Genomic DNA, 16,030 nt, shown 5'->3' with positions numbered 1-16,030 from the left:
ATAGGCTACTGTACTCGCTATTGTGATTCGATCCATGGAATCAGCCGTGTCACACACACACACACACACACACACACACACACACACACACAGTTCGCAGTCATTCAGATTTCAACACACGCGTTGCACACCAAGTTGCCGGGACAAAGCCACACCTCCTCTCTCCCCCTCCCTCCCTCCCTCCCTCCCCATCAGTCTCTATCTCTCTCTCTCTCTCTCTCTCCTCCATTATCTCACTCTCAGGGTTGTTGCTAGGCAACTCTTCAGCTGGGCCAACCCCTGGCAGTGACATCATCGGCAGAGAGACACACACTGCAACAGTAACTGTAGTTTTAGACTCTCTCTCTCTGATGATACTTGGTTGTCTCTCTCTCTCTCTCTCTCTCTGATGATACCTGGTTGTCTCTCTCTCTCTCTCTCTCTGATGATACCTGGTTGTCTCTCTCTCTCTCTGATGATACCTGGTTGTCTCTCTCTCTCTCTCTCTCTGATGATACCTGGTTGTCTCTCTCTCTCTCTCTCTCTCTCTCTGATGATACCTGGTTGTCTCTCTCTCTCTCTCTCTGATGATAGCTGGTTGTATGTTGTTATACACTGGTTCTCAACGTTAGGTCGGGGGACCACCAGCGGTCCAAATGGACGCCTTACGGGTCCGCTGTAACTCAGAGTGTACAAAGGGTCATATTGCTATAGTTATGCTCTAATCTTATCTTATCTTAAAATAATAACTGAAACTAGATAACGTGCCCCTCGGGGCACAGGTCTCCACCAGGGCAGGTCAGGCTGTGGCCTCCTGGTGGCGCTATAATAGGAAAGTCAGTGAAAGATGTCACGTAAATTGCACGCTGCGTTCATGATTTTAAGGCTTTTTGTTCCAAAAATGTGTTTTGCGAAAATCCACCTGTTGGCGGCGCTATAACCGGCCAATGTGAAAAGGGTGGGATGTATTCCTCAGCCTAGTGGGAAAGTCTGTGAAAGATTTCACGTACATTTCAAAATGGGCCAATCCTGCAAACTTTGAAAGCCAATGTTAGCCAATTAGGATGGAATAATATGAAATATAGGACAGATCCAGCCTGAACACTATATAGATATTGTGTAACGATTTGCGGGATGTTTGGACAGAATCTGGAGTAATTTAACCCATTCTGAACGGGAGCCCATTTTGGTGTCGGCATCATGTTATGCTTTAGCTATTGAAAAATAGCAGATCTACAAGCTCATAGCGCGCCACCGAGTGGCGCGCTACGAGCTTGTAGGTCTGCTATTTTTGAAAAATCGAAGAACGACTGACATTTTTAGAATCTGATCTCAGGTCAGAATGGGTTCATCAGACCAGTGTGTGTCCAGTGGAAACCTCGTATGAATCTGATCTCAGGTCAGAATGGGTTTTAAAAAAAAAACAAGCAGCGCTGTCGCACGTCCGTTGATACCGTTCTTCTTTCTTGGCCTTGTTGGACCTTTATGTCACTGGTTCCCAAACTGTTTCATGACCTTTATGTCACTGGTTCCCAAACTGTTTCATGACCTTTATGTCACTGGTTCCCAAACTGTTTCATGACCTTTATGTCACTGGATCCCAAACTGTTTCATGACCTTTATGTCACTGGTTCCCAAACTGTTTCATGACCTTTATGTCACTGGTTCCCAAACTGTTTCATGACCTTTATGTCACTGGTTCTCTCTCCTTTATGTCACTGGTTCCCAAACTGTTTCATGACCTTTATGTCACTGGTTCCCAAACTGTTTCATGACCTTTATGTCACTGGTTCTCTCTCCTTTATGTCACTGGTTCCCAAACTGTTTCATGACCTTTATGTCACTGGTTCCCAAACTGTTTCAGGACCTTTATGTCACTGGTTCCCAAACTGTTTCATGACCTTTATGTCACTGGTTCCCAAACTGTTTCATGACCTTTATGTCACTGGTTCCCAAACTGTTTCATGACCTTTATGTCACTGGTTCCCAAACTGTTTCATGACCTTTATGTCACTGGTTCCCAAACTGTTTCATGCCAAGGACCCCCAAACTGACACTAATTAGCTCGTGGACCCCCCCCCCCCCCCCCATTTGAAAAGGTATGCCAGGGACCGTGAGTGGACCCCATAAGAGAAGATTTGTACAGATCTGGCAGTGATTCTCAACACGTTTAATTTCAAGGACCCCCCAGTTTGACATGCATTAGTCTACGGACCCCCCATTTAATGGCATTTCTATCTCTGGGACCCCCAGTTTATATTGTAAAATCAATGTTAATTTAACTCTGAGAGTGCAAATGAAAGTGAAAGTGTGTACACTCTCAGAGACTCATAAGGGTCCATTTGGTTCCAAACTATCATTCAGCTGTGGAACTCCCTCAAGGACCCCTGGGGCTCCCCGGACTCCACTTTGGGAACCACTGCTTCATGTCATTATTCTTAGTTATCTCCTTATAGCTGTAAGTAAGCCTATCTCCTCTTTCCGCTGTTATCTGCCCTGCTCTGCCACTGGCAACTGGATGTCCCCCACAGGACCAATAAAGGTCTCTCTCTCTCTCTCTCTCTCTCTCTCTCTCTCACACACATACAAACCCAACTTCCAGCAGCTAATCGGCTGAATATCGATATATATATATATATATATATATATGTATATATAAATGGGGCCTTGCCTGGATCAACGACAGGTCTCCTCCAGGTCTGTTGAAGAGCCAAACAGAATCCAGGTGTAGTGAGTGAGTCGCAGGCGTGTGCACGTAACGAGCATGTGCGCAACAAATGCACGGGACCCCGTTTGCAAAGGGCCTTTAGTCCCGAATCCTCTATATCCTCATTCTGTTGTAAGAGGTTTCCAACCAGCGGTCCGGGGACCACCGCTGGTCCTTGAGGGGGTTACAGGTGGTCCCCATGGCTAAATGATGGAGAGTTGCACTTACAGATCTTTAACCCATTTTGGGGCGGGAGCCCCTTTTGGTGTTTTAAATATTATGTTATAATTTAGCTATTGAAAAACAGCAGATGTACAAGCTCATAGCTACGAGCTTGTGGGTCTACTATTTTTGAAAAATTGTGAACATATGGCGCAAACTTGGAATATATATATTTTTTCTCAGAATGAACGTTTTTAACTAAAATCTTTGCTTCTGGGGGGGGGGGGGGCGTCCCTGGAACAACATATTTTCAGATGGGGGTCGGAGGCATATTACATATAATTTTTGGGGACCTTGACATGAAATATTGAGCACCACTGATACAGAAACATAGGTATTTCAGAAAACAATTTCAGAAGATTGTTTTTTAAATTTCGACGTCGGGCCTACATGGGTTAACTCTTGAGAGTGTAAATGAAGCCAAGTGGACCATTGCGGGTCCATTTGGTTTGGTATTGTAAGAGGTGACACACCACTCCAACCCTATATATGCGTTGAATGTCAAGAGGTCAATCTCAAAAGGTACTGGGAAGGAACCTAAAATGCCTCAAAGCAGGTCCTTAATGATTTGCAGGTTAAAGATCTGCTAAGTTGCCCTTTTAGAATTCAGTAAAACGGGTAATTGTGTGCGATGAAAGTCCTTTTCAGATTCAGGCTCCGAGGGGAGCTGAGGGGCTGAGGCAGTCATTAGGTCAGTGGTTCCCAAAGTGGGGTCCGGGGACCAACCAGGGGTCCTTGAGGCAGTTCCAGGGGGTCCCCAGCTAAATGACTTATTATATGGGTCTCATATAAGTATACACATGGAACCAAATGGACCCTAACGGGTCCCTAAATGGGAGTGAGAGTGTACAAATGGAACCCATTTGTACACTCTCAGAGTTAAATTAACATAGATTTTACAATATAAATTGGGGGTCACAGAGATAGAAATGCCATTCCGTAGACTAATGCATGTCAAACTGGGGGTCCTAAACGGGTTGAGAATCACTGCTAGAGCCGTAAAGATCTTCTCTTATGGGGGTCCCTGGCATGTCTTTTCAAATGGGCTAATTAGTGTCAATTTGGGGGTCCTTGACATGAAAACATTTGGGAACAACTGCCACAGATAGGTAGGAGGAAAACAGTGGAAACACAGCTGTCCACACCCTCACATTATGACAGACACATCCATTTCCTGTTATTTACTGTACATGCCACGTGCACGCTTGCACGAGCACGCACAGTCGCACACGCCCAGTCGCACGCGCATGCACATACACAATATTTTAGGACGGTGATTGTCTGCATGTCATTCTTACATTTTTTTGGTCGTCGCGTTATTAACTCTAACCCTAACGTCGGAAAATAGAAGATCTCCAAGCTCATATCTATCAGGAACAACTCCTAAGCGTAACGACACTGTGTGAACTGAGCGGTGCAACCATACATTATTGTTATAGTTACTGTACTGTACTGTACTCTGCTCTGTCTGTACTGTATACTTGGGACTAATTTTGGAAAACATCTTTGAGAAATGACAGTGTGGGGGTCCCCGGGGGGTCCGTGGAACATCCAGACCTCCAGGAACGCGCCCAGGGGGCCGACCCTGTTCCGGCGAGCCTTCCCGGCTCGCGTTCCGAGAAACGAGAAATGACAGAGTTACCGTGTTGCAGCTTTCCGTGCTCGGACAGACAGACACACGTATAGGGACACACATAGCACACGCACACGCACACACGCACACACACACACACACACACACACACACGATGCAATATAGCCGGTAGGTTTCAAGATACATCTAGTTTGGGAATTTGGGAGCAGGGCGGTGGATGGTTCGATCCGCCGTCTAAACGAGCGAACGACTGCCAGCTGGGAGAAAACGACACGACTGACAGAAGAGAGATGAGAGTTCTGCACGGAGAACTTTAGTAGTGAGAGAGAGACACAGAGAGACACAGAGAGAGAGAGAGAGAGACTCGAGTTTAATTAAATTGAAGCGAGAGAGAAACCAACCATGGAATGAGCTGCCGTGGTGTGCATGCGCAATTGCGCACGCATGCACGCACGCATGCACGCATGCACGCACGCACGCACGCACGCACGCACGCACGCACGCACGCACACACACAATAATACCCTTCAAAATATAATAAGAGCATGCTTCAAGGTGAGACCCAATAAGTGTCTGGTAAATGGTGCATTTATATAGCAACTTCATCCAAGGCGCTTTACATAGATTGTGCAATACATTCACCCACACACACACACACACACACACACACACCGATGGCTGCGGAAACCATGCAAGGCACCAACCTGCACATCAGGAGCATTTAGGGGTTCAGTGTCTTGCTCAAGGACACTAACTCTGGGGGAGCATGGGTTCGAAATATCTGTCTCGATGTGTCTGTGTGAATGTCAATGAATGTCTGTAAAGTGACAAGTGTCCGTCTCGTGTGATTCTGTGAATGTCTGTTTGTGTCATCAAAATCATCTGAAAACTGTGCATGTTTATCTGAACATAATGGACCAAATTTAATGTTAATGTCAATTCTTTGTTTCATTGGGAGCCACAATATGTTACAAATTAACTCAGAAGGTACCAGGCGTATGTATAAAAACATTAGCTTTCCATCCGATCCCGATACCACGATTTCTGTGTTAGCCGATACCGATACCAGTGCCGTGATCTCGTGTTGTGTTTATAGCTATCTAGCTAGATATCTGGTGTTGTGTTCATAGCAGACTCCTCACTCCAATGTGCACTTGCAGTTTGGGGCAACTCCAAAGCAAACTCCACATGCCCCAACATTTTATTTACCTGCCAACCCCCTTACCCCTGTGTCGTATCGGTGGTTAGACTGGCATATTCACCGATATGACCCGATATGACAAATAAGGGCCAATGCTGATACTTTCCCCCGATATACCGATACATCTCTACTAAAAGCCCTGTGCTCATTTGAGTCCAGCGTTGACCTCTCACCTCCGTGATGGTAATGACAAACGTCCGCTTCCTCCCGAGATTCTCCACAACGAGGTGTTCCTCGGTAAGATCCCGTCCCCTCATGAGATCCTTCATCGGAAAAGAAACACTAATAATGCAACCCGCCCGAAAACGCGCAAAATCCACACTCGCGGACTTGACGTTATTAAACAAGAACGTCTTCACGTCTCGGACGCCAAACTCCACTCAGGCAGAGTGAGCAGATGTGTCACTATATCCATTCACGACGTTACAGGCAGCGAATGGCAGCGAATGGCACCGTTTTCACAGAGTAAACGGTATATGAATGAACTTGATAAGCGGAAGGATCGGTCACTATCCAAAATCAGCAGGAAGAAAAGACGAGTCTACTACTAAGCTCACGATATGCGCGCGCGAGTTTGCGGAATGAATTGATTCCGAAAGCACTGCACGGGATAGGCCTGTTACATATCCTATTAGGTGACTGACTAAATCCTATTACACACGCACACGCACGCACACGCACACGCGCACACACACACAGGTGAGCCAGGGAGAACAGAACATTTAGTGTTTGACCTCGTTCGTTCACTAAGCTGGATCACCGGGGTATGACATAATTCACACACCTACTGTAATGTACTGTACTTTACTGTATGCGTGCGTGTGTGAGTGTGTGTGTGTGTAATAATTTGGGACGCACGATTAATCGACAGACACTTGATTAATTAACAGACACTTGAAAAAGAGTATAATGCTATTTATTTATGGGTTGATTGAATACTTTATTAACAGGCTTTGGGCCAAGCCCCTGTGGGGCTATAGGCTTGTTTCCATTGTGGTCCTCTGTATAATATCGGAATTGGTCAGAATCGGTATCGGCAGACATGACCATGCAAATAATCAGAGATTGGATATCGGTCAAAATTTAATAATCGTGCACCCCTAGTAATTCCTTGTGTAAGTGTTAAAAGCAGATCTACAAGCTCAAAATGTGTGTAACTGTGAAGATTTTTACAAAATGTATTTCCACTATTGTTTACTATAAAGTTATTAAATATGTCAGTCATTGTCTCCACCAGGCCGAAGGCATGTGGGGAGAGTATGTTTTGCACTCCGTCCGTCCGCGTGTCCGTCCGTTTGTGTGTCCGTCCGTTTGTGTGTCCGTGAACAGCTAATCTCGGCCACCGTTAACCCGGTCGATGCCATATTTTGCACACACACTCCCTGGATGCCAACCATGAACCTCTGCCCCAAACTTTCCAGAACGGCCTGTTATAGCGCCACCAGGAGGCCGCTTTGTGCAAAACAAGTTTTTCGATGCCATATTTTGCACACACACTCCCTGGATGCCAACCATGAACCTCTGCCCCAAACTTTCCAGAACGGCCTGTTATAGCGCCACCAGGAGGCCGCTTTGTGCAAAACAAGTTTTTGCACAGTACACCTACAGATTTTGTCCAAACATCACGCAAATTGGTACACAGTCTCTCTAGAGCCATTCAACGAAACGGGTCTTTCACATTTATCAGACTCCATCCTGATTGGTTAAGATTGGCTTCCAAAGTTCACAGGAGTGCTCAGTTTCAAACAAAATGCTGCAAATCATGAACACATCGCGTGATTTCCGTGAAATTGTGCACGCACATTCCCACTAGGCCGAGGACGAAATGCCACATGAACAATTTCAACTCAGCCTCAAGGTGGCGCTATAACTGGCCGAAAAGTGTTTTTACCTCTAACTGCACGGATCTGTGGATAACCTGGTGGAGACCTGTGCCCGGAAGGGCACTTTTTCTAGTTTCTTTGTATATTTAGGGTTATTATGTGTCATATCTGCCCTGTGCAACTTCAAAGCCTAAAAGCTAAATGGAAAGGTCATGTTTATTCCTATGCTCCAGACTGTTCAACGACAAGAACATTGTTAATCACAATTATTAGAAGGCAAAGCTCTCTGTCTACCGAGCAATCTTCGTTCCTACTCTCACCTATGGTCATGACCAGTGTGGGTCATGACCCAAAGAATAAGGTCGCGAATACAAGCGGCCAAAATTAGTTTTCTTCAACGGGGTGGCTGGCTTCTCCCTTAGAGATAGGGTGAGAAGTTCAGTCACGCGAGAGAGACTCGGAGTAGAACCGCTGCTCCTTCGCCTGGAAAGGATCGAGCTTAGGTGGTTCGGGCATCTGGTTAGGATACCTCTCGAGCATCTCACACACACACACACACACACACACACACACACACACACACACACACACACACACACACACACACACGAGTCGTTTTGTTTGTGAGGGAAAGCGGCTGTGCAGTGCACTCAACTACATACATGTGTCCAGCTTGTTTATGTTTGGTTTCCAACTTTCCATCCATTGTGTGTACTGTGTATAATTCGACTGCGTTGCGCGGCGGCGCGGCCGATCTACAAGCTCACAACGCGTCGTGCTGCGCAGCGTTGTGAGCTTGTAGATCTGCTCTAATTCTGCAGCGCACGCCTGCACGACACTGCGCTGCTCAGAGGGGGAAAACAGGGGGCCCCACGACAGGACGGCCGGGCGTCGCTTAACGGGAGGATGAAAAAGTGACGCCGGTTGGGAGGAGGAAGCGACCCCGGCCCCAAACCGACGGCAGCTACAGCGATGGAACGGGCTGCAATATTAGACATTTTTCAGGGAGAACTCTCGGGGCCTCTCCCACCATCGCACAATTTGAGAAAAAGGTTAGTTCTCTCTCTCTCTCTCTCTCTCGCTGCGCTGTGTTGAGCTGCCCTCGACAGAACCGAAAGTGCTATATACTTCTCCAGTACAGCAGTGCAGAACCGAGAGAGTGACACAGAGCGGGGGAGACGCGCTGTGCGCTCTGATCGAGACGGTTATTTTTTTAATTCATTAGAAACAAATGGTCCGAATGTTCACTCGGAAATTCCTGCCGAAGTTCGAGTCCTAAAATAAGGGCTAGGGTACAGCCTTAACACACACACACACACACACACACACACACACACACAAGCTATCCAAACACCACTCATTTGTTGTTGCTGTGTGTTCACCACTCCTTTAAAACATCGCCACCTTGTGGAAGTAAGTATCGCAGCAAAGCAAGTGAACCACCACACAGCAGTATGTGCTTTCTGTTGATCTGTGACAGTGGTGGAAAGTAACTAAGTACATGTACTTAAGTACTGTACTTAGGTACAATTTTGAACTATTTGTACTTTACTTGAGCATGTCAAATGTGCAGTACTTTTACTTCTGTTTCTCTCCACTACATTTCAGAGGTAAATACTGCTACTTTCACTCCACTACTAATTATTTGACAACTTTAGTTACTTTGTAGACTTTGATTATTATTACAAAACATGCATTAACAACTTCAACCCAATATATGCATTTCGACCATTTGCAAATAGCCGATCTACAAGCTCGCAATGTGTCGCGGTGCGACGCATTGTGAGCTTGTAGATCTAGCTATTTGATTTGTATACATTTGAAAACTGTCACATGACACATTCTGTACAATGACTACTTTAACAGTTTGACTCCATAAAACGCGTAACCCGCATTTAAATCAAATATTCTACGCTGCCGAGATTGTTGTATTACCTTTAGAGCATACGCTGAATTATTTGGGCTTTTCATCCGTGAGAATCCGGCGAAAAAAGGTTCCTCCGTTTGTTATGAACGATCGCACCACCCGCCATCTTGGTGCGCCACAAGACCGCCCCACAAGACCCTCCTCCATGAGGCGTTGTACCCCGTTCATTTGCATTGGCCTCAATTTCCCAGAAGCCCTAGCAACCCACAGCATATGTTGATTTCCGGTTTCGACATCATAACATGAAGGTCTGTCTCCAGCTCCGCGGCAAAGACGGAGTTTCTTTTTAATTATTACAATACGGCGGATTAAACAAATAAAACAAAAGGCCGGGAATGTCGTAGTAAGCGCGGTCGAACACTGGATTAAACAATTAGCGGCCGTCAAACTGTTGTACATGTTGATGCCAATACGTTTGGAAGTACATTCCGTCAAACTGTCAAACTGTTGTACATGTTGATGCCAATACGTTTGTACAGTAAGTACATTTTGAATTCTGGACTTTTGCTTGTTTCGATGTACGGTATCGATAAACCCGACCTGACGAAGATGTGACTGATATACATGGAAACGTTGTTGCTTTTTTACTTTACAACCTGATAATAAAATAAGGGTTCTGTATGGGAACCCCTTTTGGTGTTTTAACCCATTCTGACCTGAGATCAGATTCATACGAGGTTTCCACTGGACACACACTGGTCTGATTAACCCATTCTGACCTGAGATCAGATTCTAAAAAATGTCAGTCGTTCTTCGATTTTTCAAAAATAGCAGACCTACAAGCTCGTAGCGCGCCACTCGGTGGCGCGCTATGAGCTTGTAGATCTGCTATTTTTCAATAGCTAAAGCATAACATGATGCCGACACCAAAATGGGTCCCCGTTCAGAATGGGTTAAAGCATTATGTTATACTTTAGCTATTGAAAAATAGCAGATCTACAAGCTCATAGCGCGGCACTCGGTGCCTCAAATCTTTTAGTATATATTATTACAGTGAGTGAACATTTTAACTCAAATCTTTGCCTCTGGGGAGGTCCCTGGAACAACATATTTTCAGATGGGGGGGGGGGGGGGGGGGGAGGCATATATATTACAACTTTTGGGGTCCTTGACATGAAATATTGAGAACCACTGATACAGAAACATGAGGTTTTTCAGGAAACTGTCAGGACATTTTTTTAATTTCGACGTCTGGCCTAAATGTGTTAAACTGTCTGAGTTCCTCCAGTGCACATTTTGTGGGCGTCCTTGAAAATGAAAAGTTAGAGAACCAAACTGTCCTTAAAATGAAAAAGCTAAATAAAAAGGTATAAAACATAAAAAAAAGAGAACCACGTACTGTCCTAGTGGACCTTGACAGTAACTCTGAGAGTTTGCACATGTTGTGCTATTCGCCATGTGAGTTATGGGTGGGCGTCCTTGAAAATGAAAAGCTAGAGAACCAACTGTCCTTAAAATGAAAAAAAAAAATAATAATAAATATAAATCATAAAGAAAGAGAACCCACTGTCCTAGTGGTCTCCTAAATGTGCCACAGTAAATCGGTGTTATTCTGAAGACATGTTGGAGACAGACATTCAGTAATTTGGTCTTATGATCAAAATAAAATTACAAAATTACAAAAAAACACATTTTGTTCGAGTAAGGACACATTGATGCCCCCTGGTGGTGCTGACACGTCATTAATGATCACACTACCTCAGAGGCTCAGAGCAGAGCACATCTAATAGAATGCAGCAGGTATGAGATATATTAGCTGTGTCTTGAATGTCTGTTGTCTGTGAGACAATTTTATATATTATACATGTTTTTGGTCCAACTAATGCATTCTAATTGAATTTGGGTGCAGTTGGGGTCTCGGAATGTAATTCGACGTGGGTCAGGGGGCCCGCGGGCACAGAATCAAATAACAGGTTTGCATGTGGTTTTATTAACCCATTCTGACCGGGCACCCATTTTGGTGTCGGCATCATGTCATGCTTTAGCTATTGAAAAATAGCAGATCTACAAGCTCATATCGCGCCACCGAGTGGCGCGATACGAGCTTGTAGGTCTGCTATTTTTTTTTTTAATCGAAGAACGACTGACATTTTTAGAATCTGATCTCAGGTCAGAATGGGTTCGTCAGACCAGTGTGTGTCCGGCGGAAACCTCGTATGAATCTGATCTCAGGTCAGAATGGGTTAAGCACTGGAGGAGAGTTCCCAAAACAGGACACATGCAGGGACTCAGATGACCACTGGAATGGTGGATGCGACCACGTTTCAACGTATGATATGATATGAACTTCATTTGTATAGCGCTTTTCAAAACATAGTTCAAAAGTGCTGCACAGAGCAAGAAAACAGCAAGAAACGACAAAATGAAAATGGCACAAAAACCAATGACAAGAATGTATATATAAAACAGTTTAAAAACACTGTGTTTTTTGCGTTGCGTTGCGTGTCGTGTCGTGTCGTGTTTACCTGATAGATGTAACCGTTGTCGGTCACAGAGCGTTGGCCGGGCACGATGCCACGTGGACCCACAGCCGTCTTCAACATCTCCTCACAGCCTGACAGAGACAGAGACAGAGAGACAGAGACAGAGAGACAGAGACAGAGAGACAGAGAGACAGAGACAGAGAGACAGAGACAGAGACAGAGAGAGAGAGTGTGTATGTGAAAAAGAGGAGAGAAATCAGAGCATATTGATCAGATGAACTTTATTGATGGCAAGTGTTCAATGTTCACATAACACTCCTCTCCTCTCCTCTCCTCTCCTCTCCTCTCCTCTCCTCTCCTCTCCTCTCCTCTCCTCTCCTCTCCTCAGCTCTCCTCTCCTCAGCTCTCCTCTCCTCTCCTTTCCCTCGCCCCTCCCCTCCTCCCTCGCCCCGGTGACATATTGATCCATGGCCATGGCATCTAGAAGACTGAGTGTTGTGTCCGTGAACATGGGAGGACCCTCGGCCTTTGCTTCACACCAACGTCCTCATTTGTACCCTGACATGTTCCCACAGTAGGCAATGCTGCTGACACAGTCACCGCAACATGCAATGAGACATGTGCACGCACGCACGCACGCACACACGCACGCACGCATGCACACACAAAATGGGTAACTGTGGCCATTTCTTCAAGCCTGAATCCTCGATCCGATCGGCTAACTTCACCATACAACATACAGTATTGAATGCATTTACATTATGCATTTGTCTGACTCTGGATAAGAAGCAATATAGTAAAATGACCCACCCCCAAAATAACTATAATTTTCCTTTAAAATCCACATTAATCTTCTATATACTGTATTATCTATATAATATTCATTCTTTCACTATTTACAATTTTTATCCCACGATTTTGCAACCAATCCAATCAATTATCTAATGTAATCCTAGGTGCTACACTCCCTCTGCCAACCTGGGGGGACAGTGGACTGACCTCATGCTTCCTTCTATGCATGAAGAGTCCAAGCTGCTTCTTTACACCTGACAGGGGAGAGTTTCCCCGGCCGGACGTATAGCGCGTGGAAGGAACACGTTATTCCATACTTTCCCCTCCATCAGGCGCCCCGGCTGGCCAGGGGGAGGCAGTTTAGAGACCAGGATTACTGCATGTTTTTTGTGAGGGTACCTACCCTATAGGGGACACGGGGAGAACATGCAAACTCCACACAGAAAGGCCCTTTCGCCAACCCGGGTATGGGCACTGAGGAAGGTGGTATGGCCACCGAGTGGCGCGCTATGAACTTGTACTGTAGGTCTGCTATTTTTGAAAAATCGTAAAAATGTGCCACAAATCTTTGAATAGGTATATATCATTTCAGAGCGAACGTATTTTTCAGTGGTGCAACCACTCCTACAATCAGGAATGTCTGTGGGTATCCGTCATGAGCACGAGTGGTGTGCGCAGGCGTGAAATTGGAAAGAGAGAAGTATGTGACATGGCTGCCACCTGCTGGACGCAAATCCAACTACTGACTGTCTAGGTTCATTGATATCCATAATAAAGCTAATCTGACGAGCAGAGAGAGAGAGAGAGAGAGAGGAGGGGGGGGAGAGAGGGGAGTTGCACCACTCGGTTCACACAGGTGTGATTTTTTATTTTGACGTCAGACCTAAATGGGTTATTTGACAGGCGTCGGCTGTGGACCTCTCTCTCTCTGAACCAAATCTCTTCTTTCTCTGCAAGCTTCACATTTCTCTGCAAGCTTTCTCTGCAAGTGTCCTTCCCTGTCCTGTCCTGTCCTCTCTTCCATGTCCTCTCCTCAGTGTCACATCTCGGGAACACTGAAAGTGATTCACCGGATCTGGCATGAAAACGCCGTGCAGCGTATAGGTCGTTGGATGACGTTCGTCTGGCTAGTCGGCAGGTGAACACGTCAGAGTTCAGAGTAGATCAGAGTAGCAATCACAGTAGATAGAGCAACAACCACAACGATCACAGCAGATAGAGCAACAACCATAACGATCACAGCAGATAGAGCAACAACCACAACAACAGTGGCGTGCACAGATAGACACTAGGGGGTGCTAGAGCACCCCCTGCCCTTTTGGCAATGTGCTCTTAAAAAAAAAAAAAAGCAGACCTACAAGCTCGTAGCGCGCCACTCGGTGGCGCGCTATGAGCTTGTAGATCTGCTATTTTTCAATAGCTAAAGCACCAAAATGGGTTCCCGCCCCAAAATGCGCTGCACAAGGTGCCCTTTTTTCACTTGAGCACCTGCCCCTCTAAATGTCTGTGCACGCCACTGCACAACGATCACAGTAGACAGAGCAACAAGGGTCAGTGATGGATGTAAATAGGTTTTCAATGTAATGGGTCCCGGGACCCAGGGGTGGTCTTTTAGATGGGACATTTACAGTAGCAGGGACATTTTACATGAGTACAGTATACTGAGAACAGTATTGCATCCCATTGCAGGACCCCTGGAGGGTGACATGATCACGTATACTTTCTCAATTTAGTGAGTCTATAAGGATGCAGGATGCAGGCTTATATATTTGCGTCACTGAAGGGTTCCCAAACTTCAAAGGAAAAGAGGGTGCTGTTTTTCCTTTATTTTGCCGATGGGTTCTCAGATTGCGTTTAGTTTGACTCGGCTCCACAGATAATAATGCGAGGCGCTGTGAGCTTGTGGAGCGGCTATTTTCGCAATGTTTGCCCCTTCCTTCCTTTTAATCACTTAAAAGTGAAAGTTATAATACTGGTCCCACATTAAGCTAATCATCTGGGGGACCCCCAAAATACTGGTCCCAACCCCCCTGTTGGGGAACCACTGGAGGAAAGAGTTGCATATTAAGTGCTTTTCAACCAGTGGGCCCGGGGACCACCAGTGGTCCTTGAGGGGGTTCCACGATGTCCCCAGCTAAATGATGGAGAGTTGCTAACCAAATGGACCCTTATAGATCTTTAACTCTTTAACCCATTCTGAACGGGAGCCCATTTTGGTGTTAGCATCATGTTATGCTTTACCTATTGAAAAATAGCAGATCTACAAGCTCATATCGCGCCACCGAGTGGCGCGATACGAGCTTGTAGGTCTGCTATTTTTGTAAAAATCGAAGAACGACTGACATTTTTAGAATCTGATCTCAGGTCAGAATGGGTTGATCAGACCAGTGTGTGTCCAGTGGAAACCTCATATGAATCTGATCTCAGGTCAGAATGGGTTAAGTGAAATTATTGTTAAACATCATCATTACTTAATTTACAACAAGTGTACATAATTAGAGAATGTAGAATAATTGCTACTTTGGTCAACATGATGCCTGTTATCAGTCATTGTGGACAAACTCTTGACAACATAATATTCTTTAGTTTTGGTTCTGAGAGGCTACATCTCATCAAATGGTGGCCCGTGGCTCACACGCTGAATAAATAATGGGCCTTGATTTTAAAAAGGTTGAAAACCAACTGACAGGACTATTATTTATTCCTGAAGACGTCAGTTGGAATTTCATACGGACTGGTTTATGGTTTTAATTTAGGATCAGTGAAAACTCTCTGATTAATAATTCAATAGACCATAACTCTGTGCGTCACACATTCACATATCATGAACGCATGCACACACACACACACACACACACACACACACACACACACACACACACACACACACACACACACACACACACACACACACACACACACACACACACACACACACACACACACACGTGCATGTCCTATAGATTCTAGAGAGGGGATGACATGGCTGGGCGAACAACGGTCAGTCGAAGTAATCGATGTAATTCAAATCTAAATATGACTCCCCTGCAGACACTCGTGCTTTCTAAGGTGTGATTTGGGGCCCTAACCCTCTAAGACCCAGCGTTGCTTTTTAGCAACAATTTTATTTTATTTAATTACTAAATTAGTATTTTTTTTTTCTGTTCTTTTTTCACCTAAACGTCATCAGTGATGCTCATTGCAATGCCATTTCAATGCCATTGGTCATGATATTTGCATATAAATACCCCCCACAGAGGCTGAAATTCACTCAAATTAAAAATGTCTGGACTCTGTGCGATTTTGATTTTTTTTTTAACCTAAGACTTTTGACCTTTACCCTAATAAAAGTAGGTACAATA

General features: G+C 45.2%; 1 protein-coding gene across 1 annotated transcript in view; it reads right to left on the bottom strand.

Annotated features, from left to right (window-relative positions):
* The window catches only part of rab11fip4a (RAB11 family interacting protein 4 (class II) a), a gene marked incomplete at both ends in the record, with an annotated part of 83,421 nt that overhangs the window by 32,923 nt on the left and 34,468 nt on the right, over positions 1-16,030 (bottom strand). The window contains one exon of the mRNA XM_083779154.1: positions 11,919-12,007. Within this exon, the coding sequence (XP_083635280.1) occupies positions 11,919-12,007 (89 nt within the window). The remainder of the gene's footprint in view (positions 1-11,918; positions 12,008-16,030) is intronic.

Source organism: Protomyctophum parallelum (assembly GCF_964188405.1).
Source record: "Protomyctophum parallelum genome assembly, chromosome: 13".
Taxonomy (NCBI): Eukaryota; Metazoa; Chordata; class Actinopteri; order Myctophiformes; family Myctophidae; genus Protomyctophum; species Protomyctophum parallelum.
Note: the sequence above shows the minus strand (reverse complement) of the source record. Positions and strands in the feature narration are given on the sequence as shown.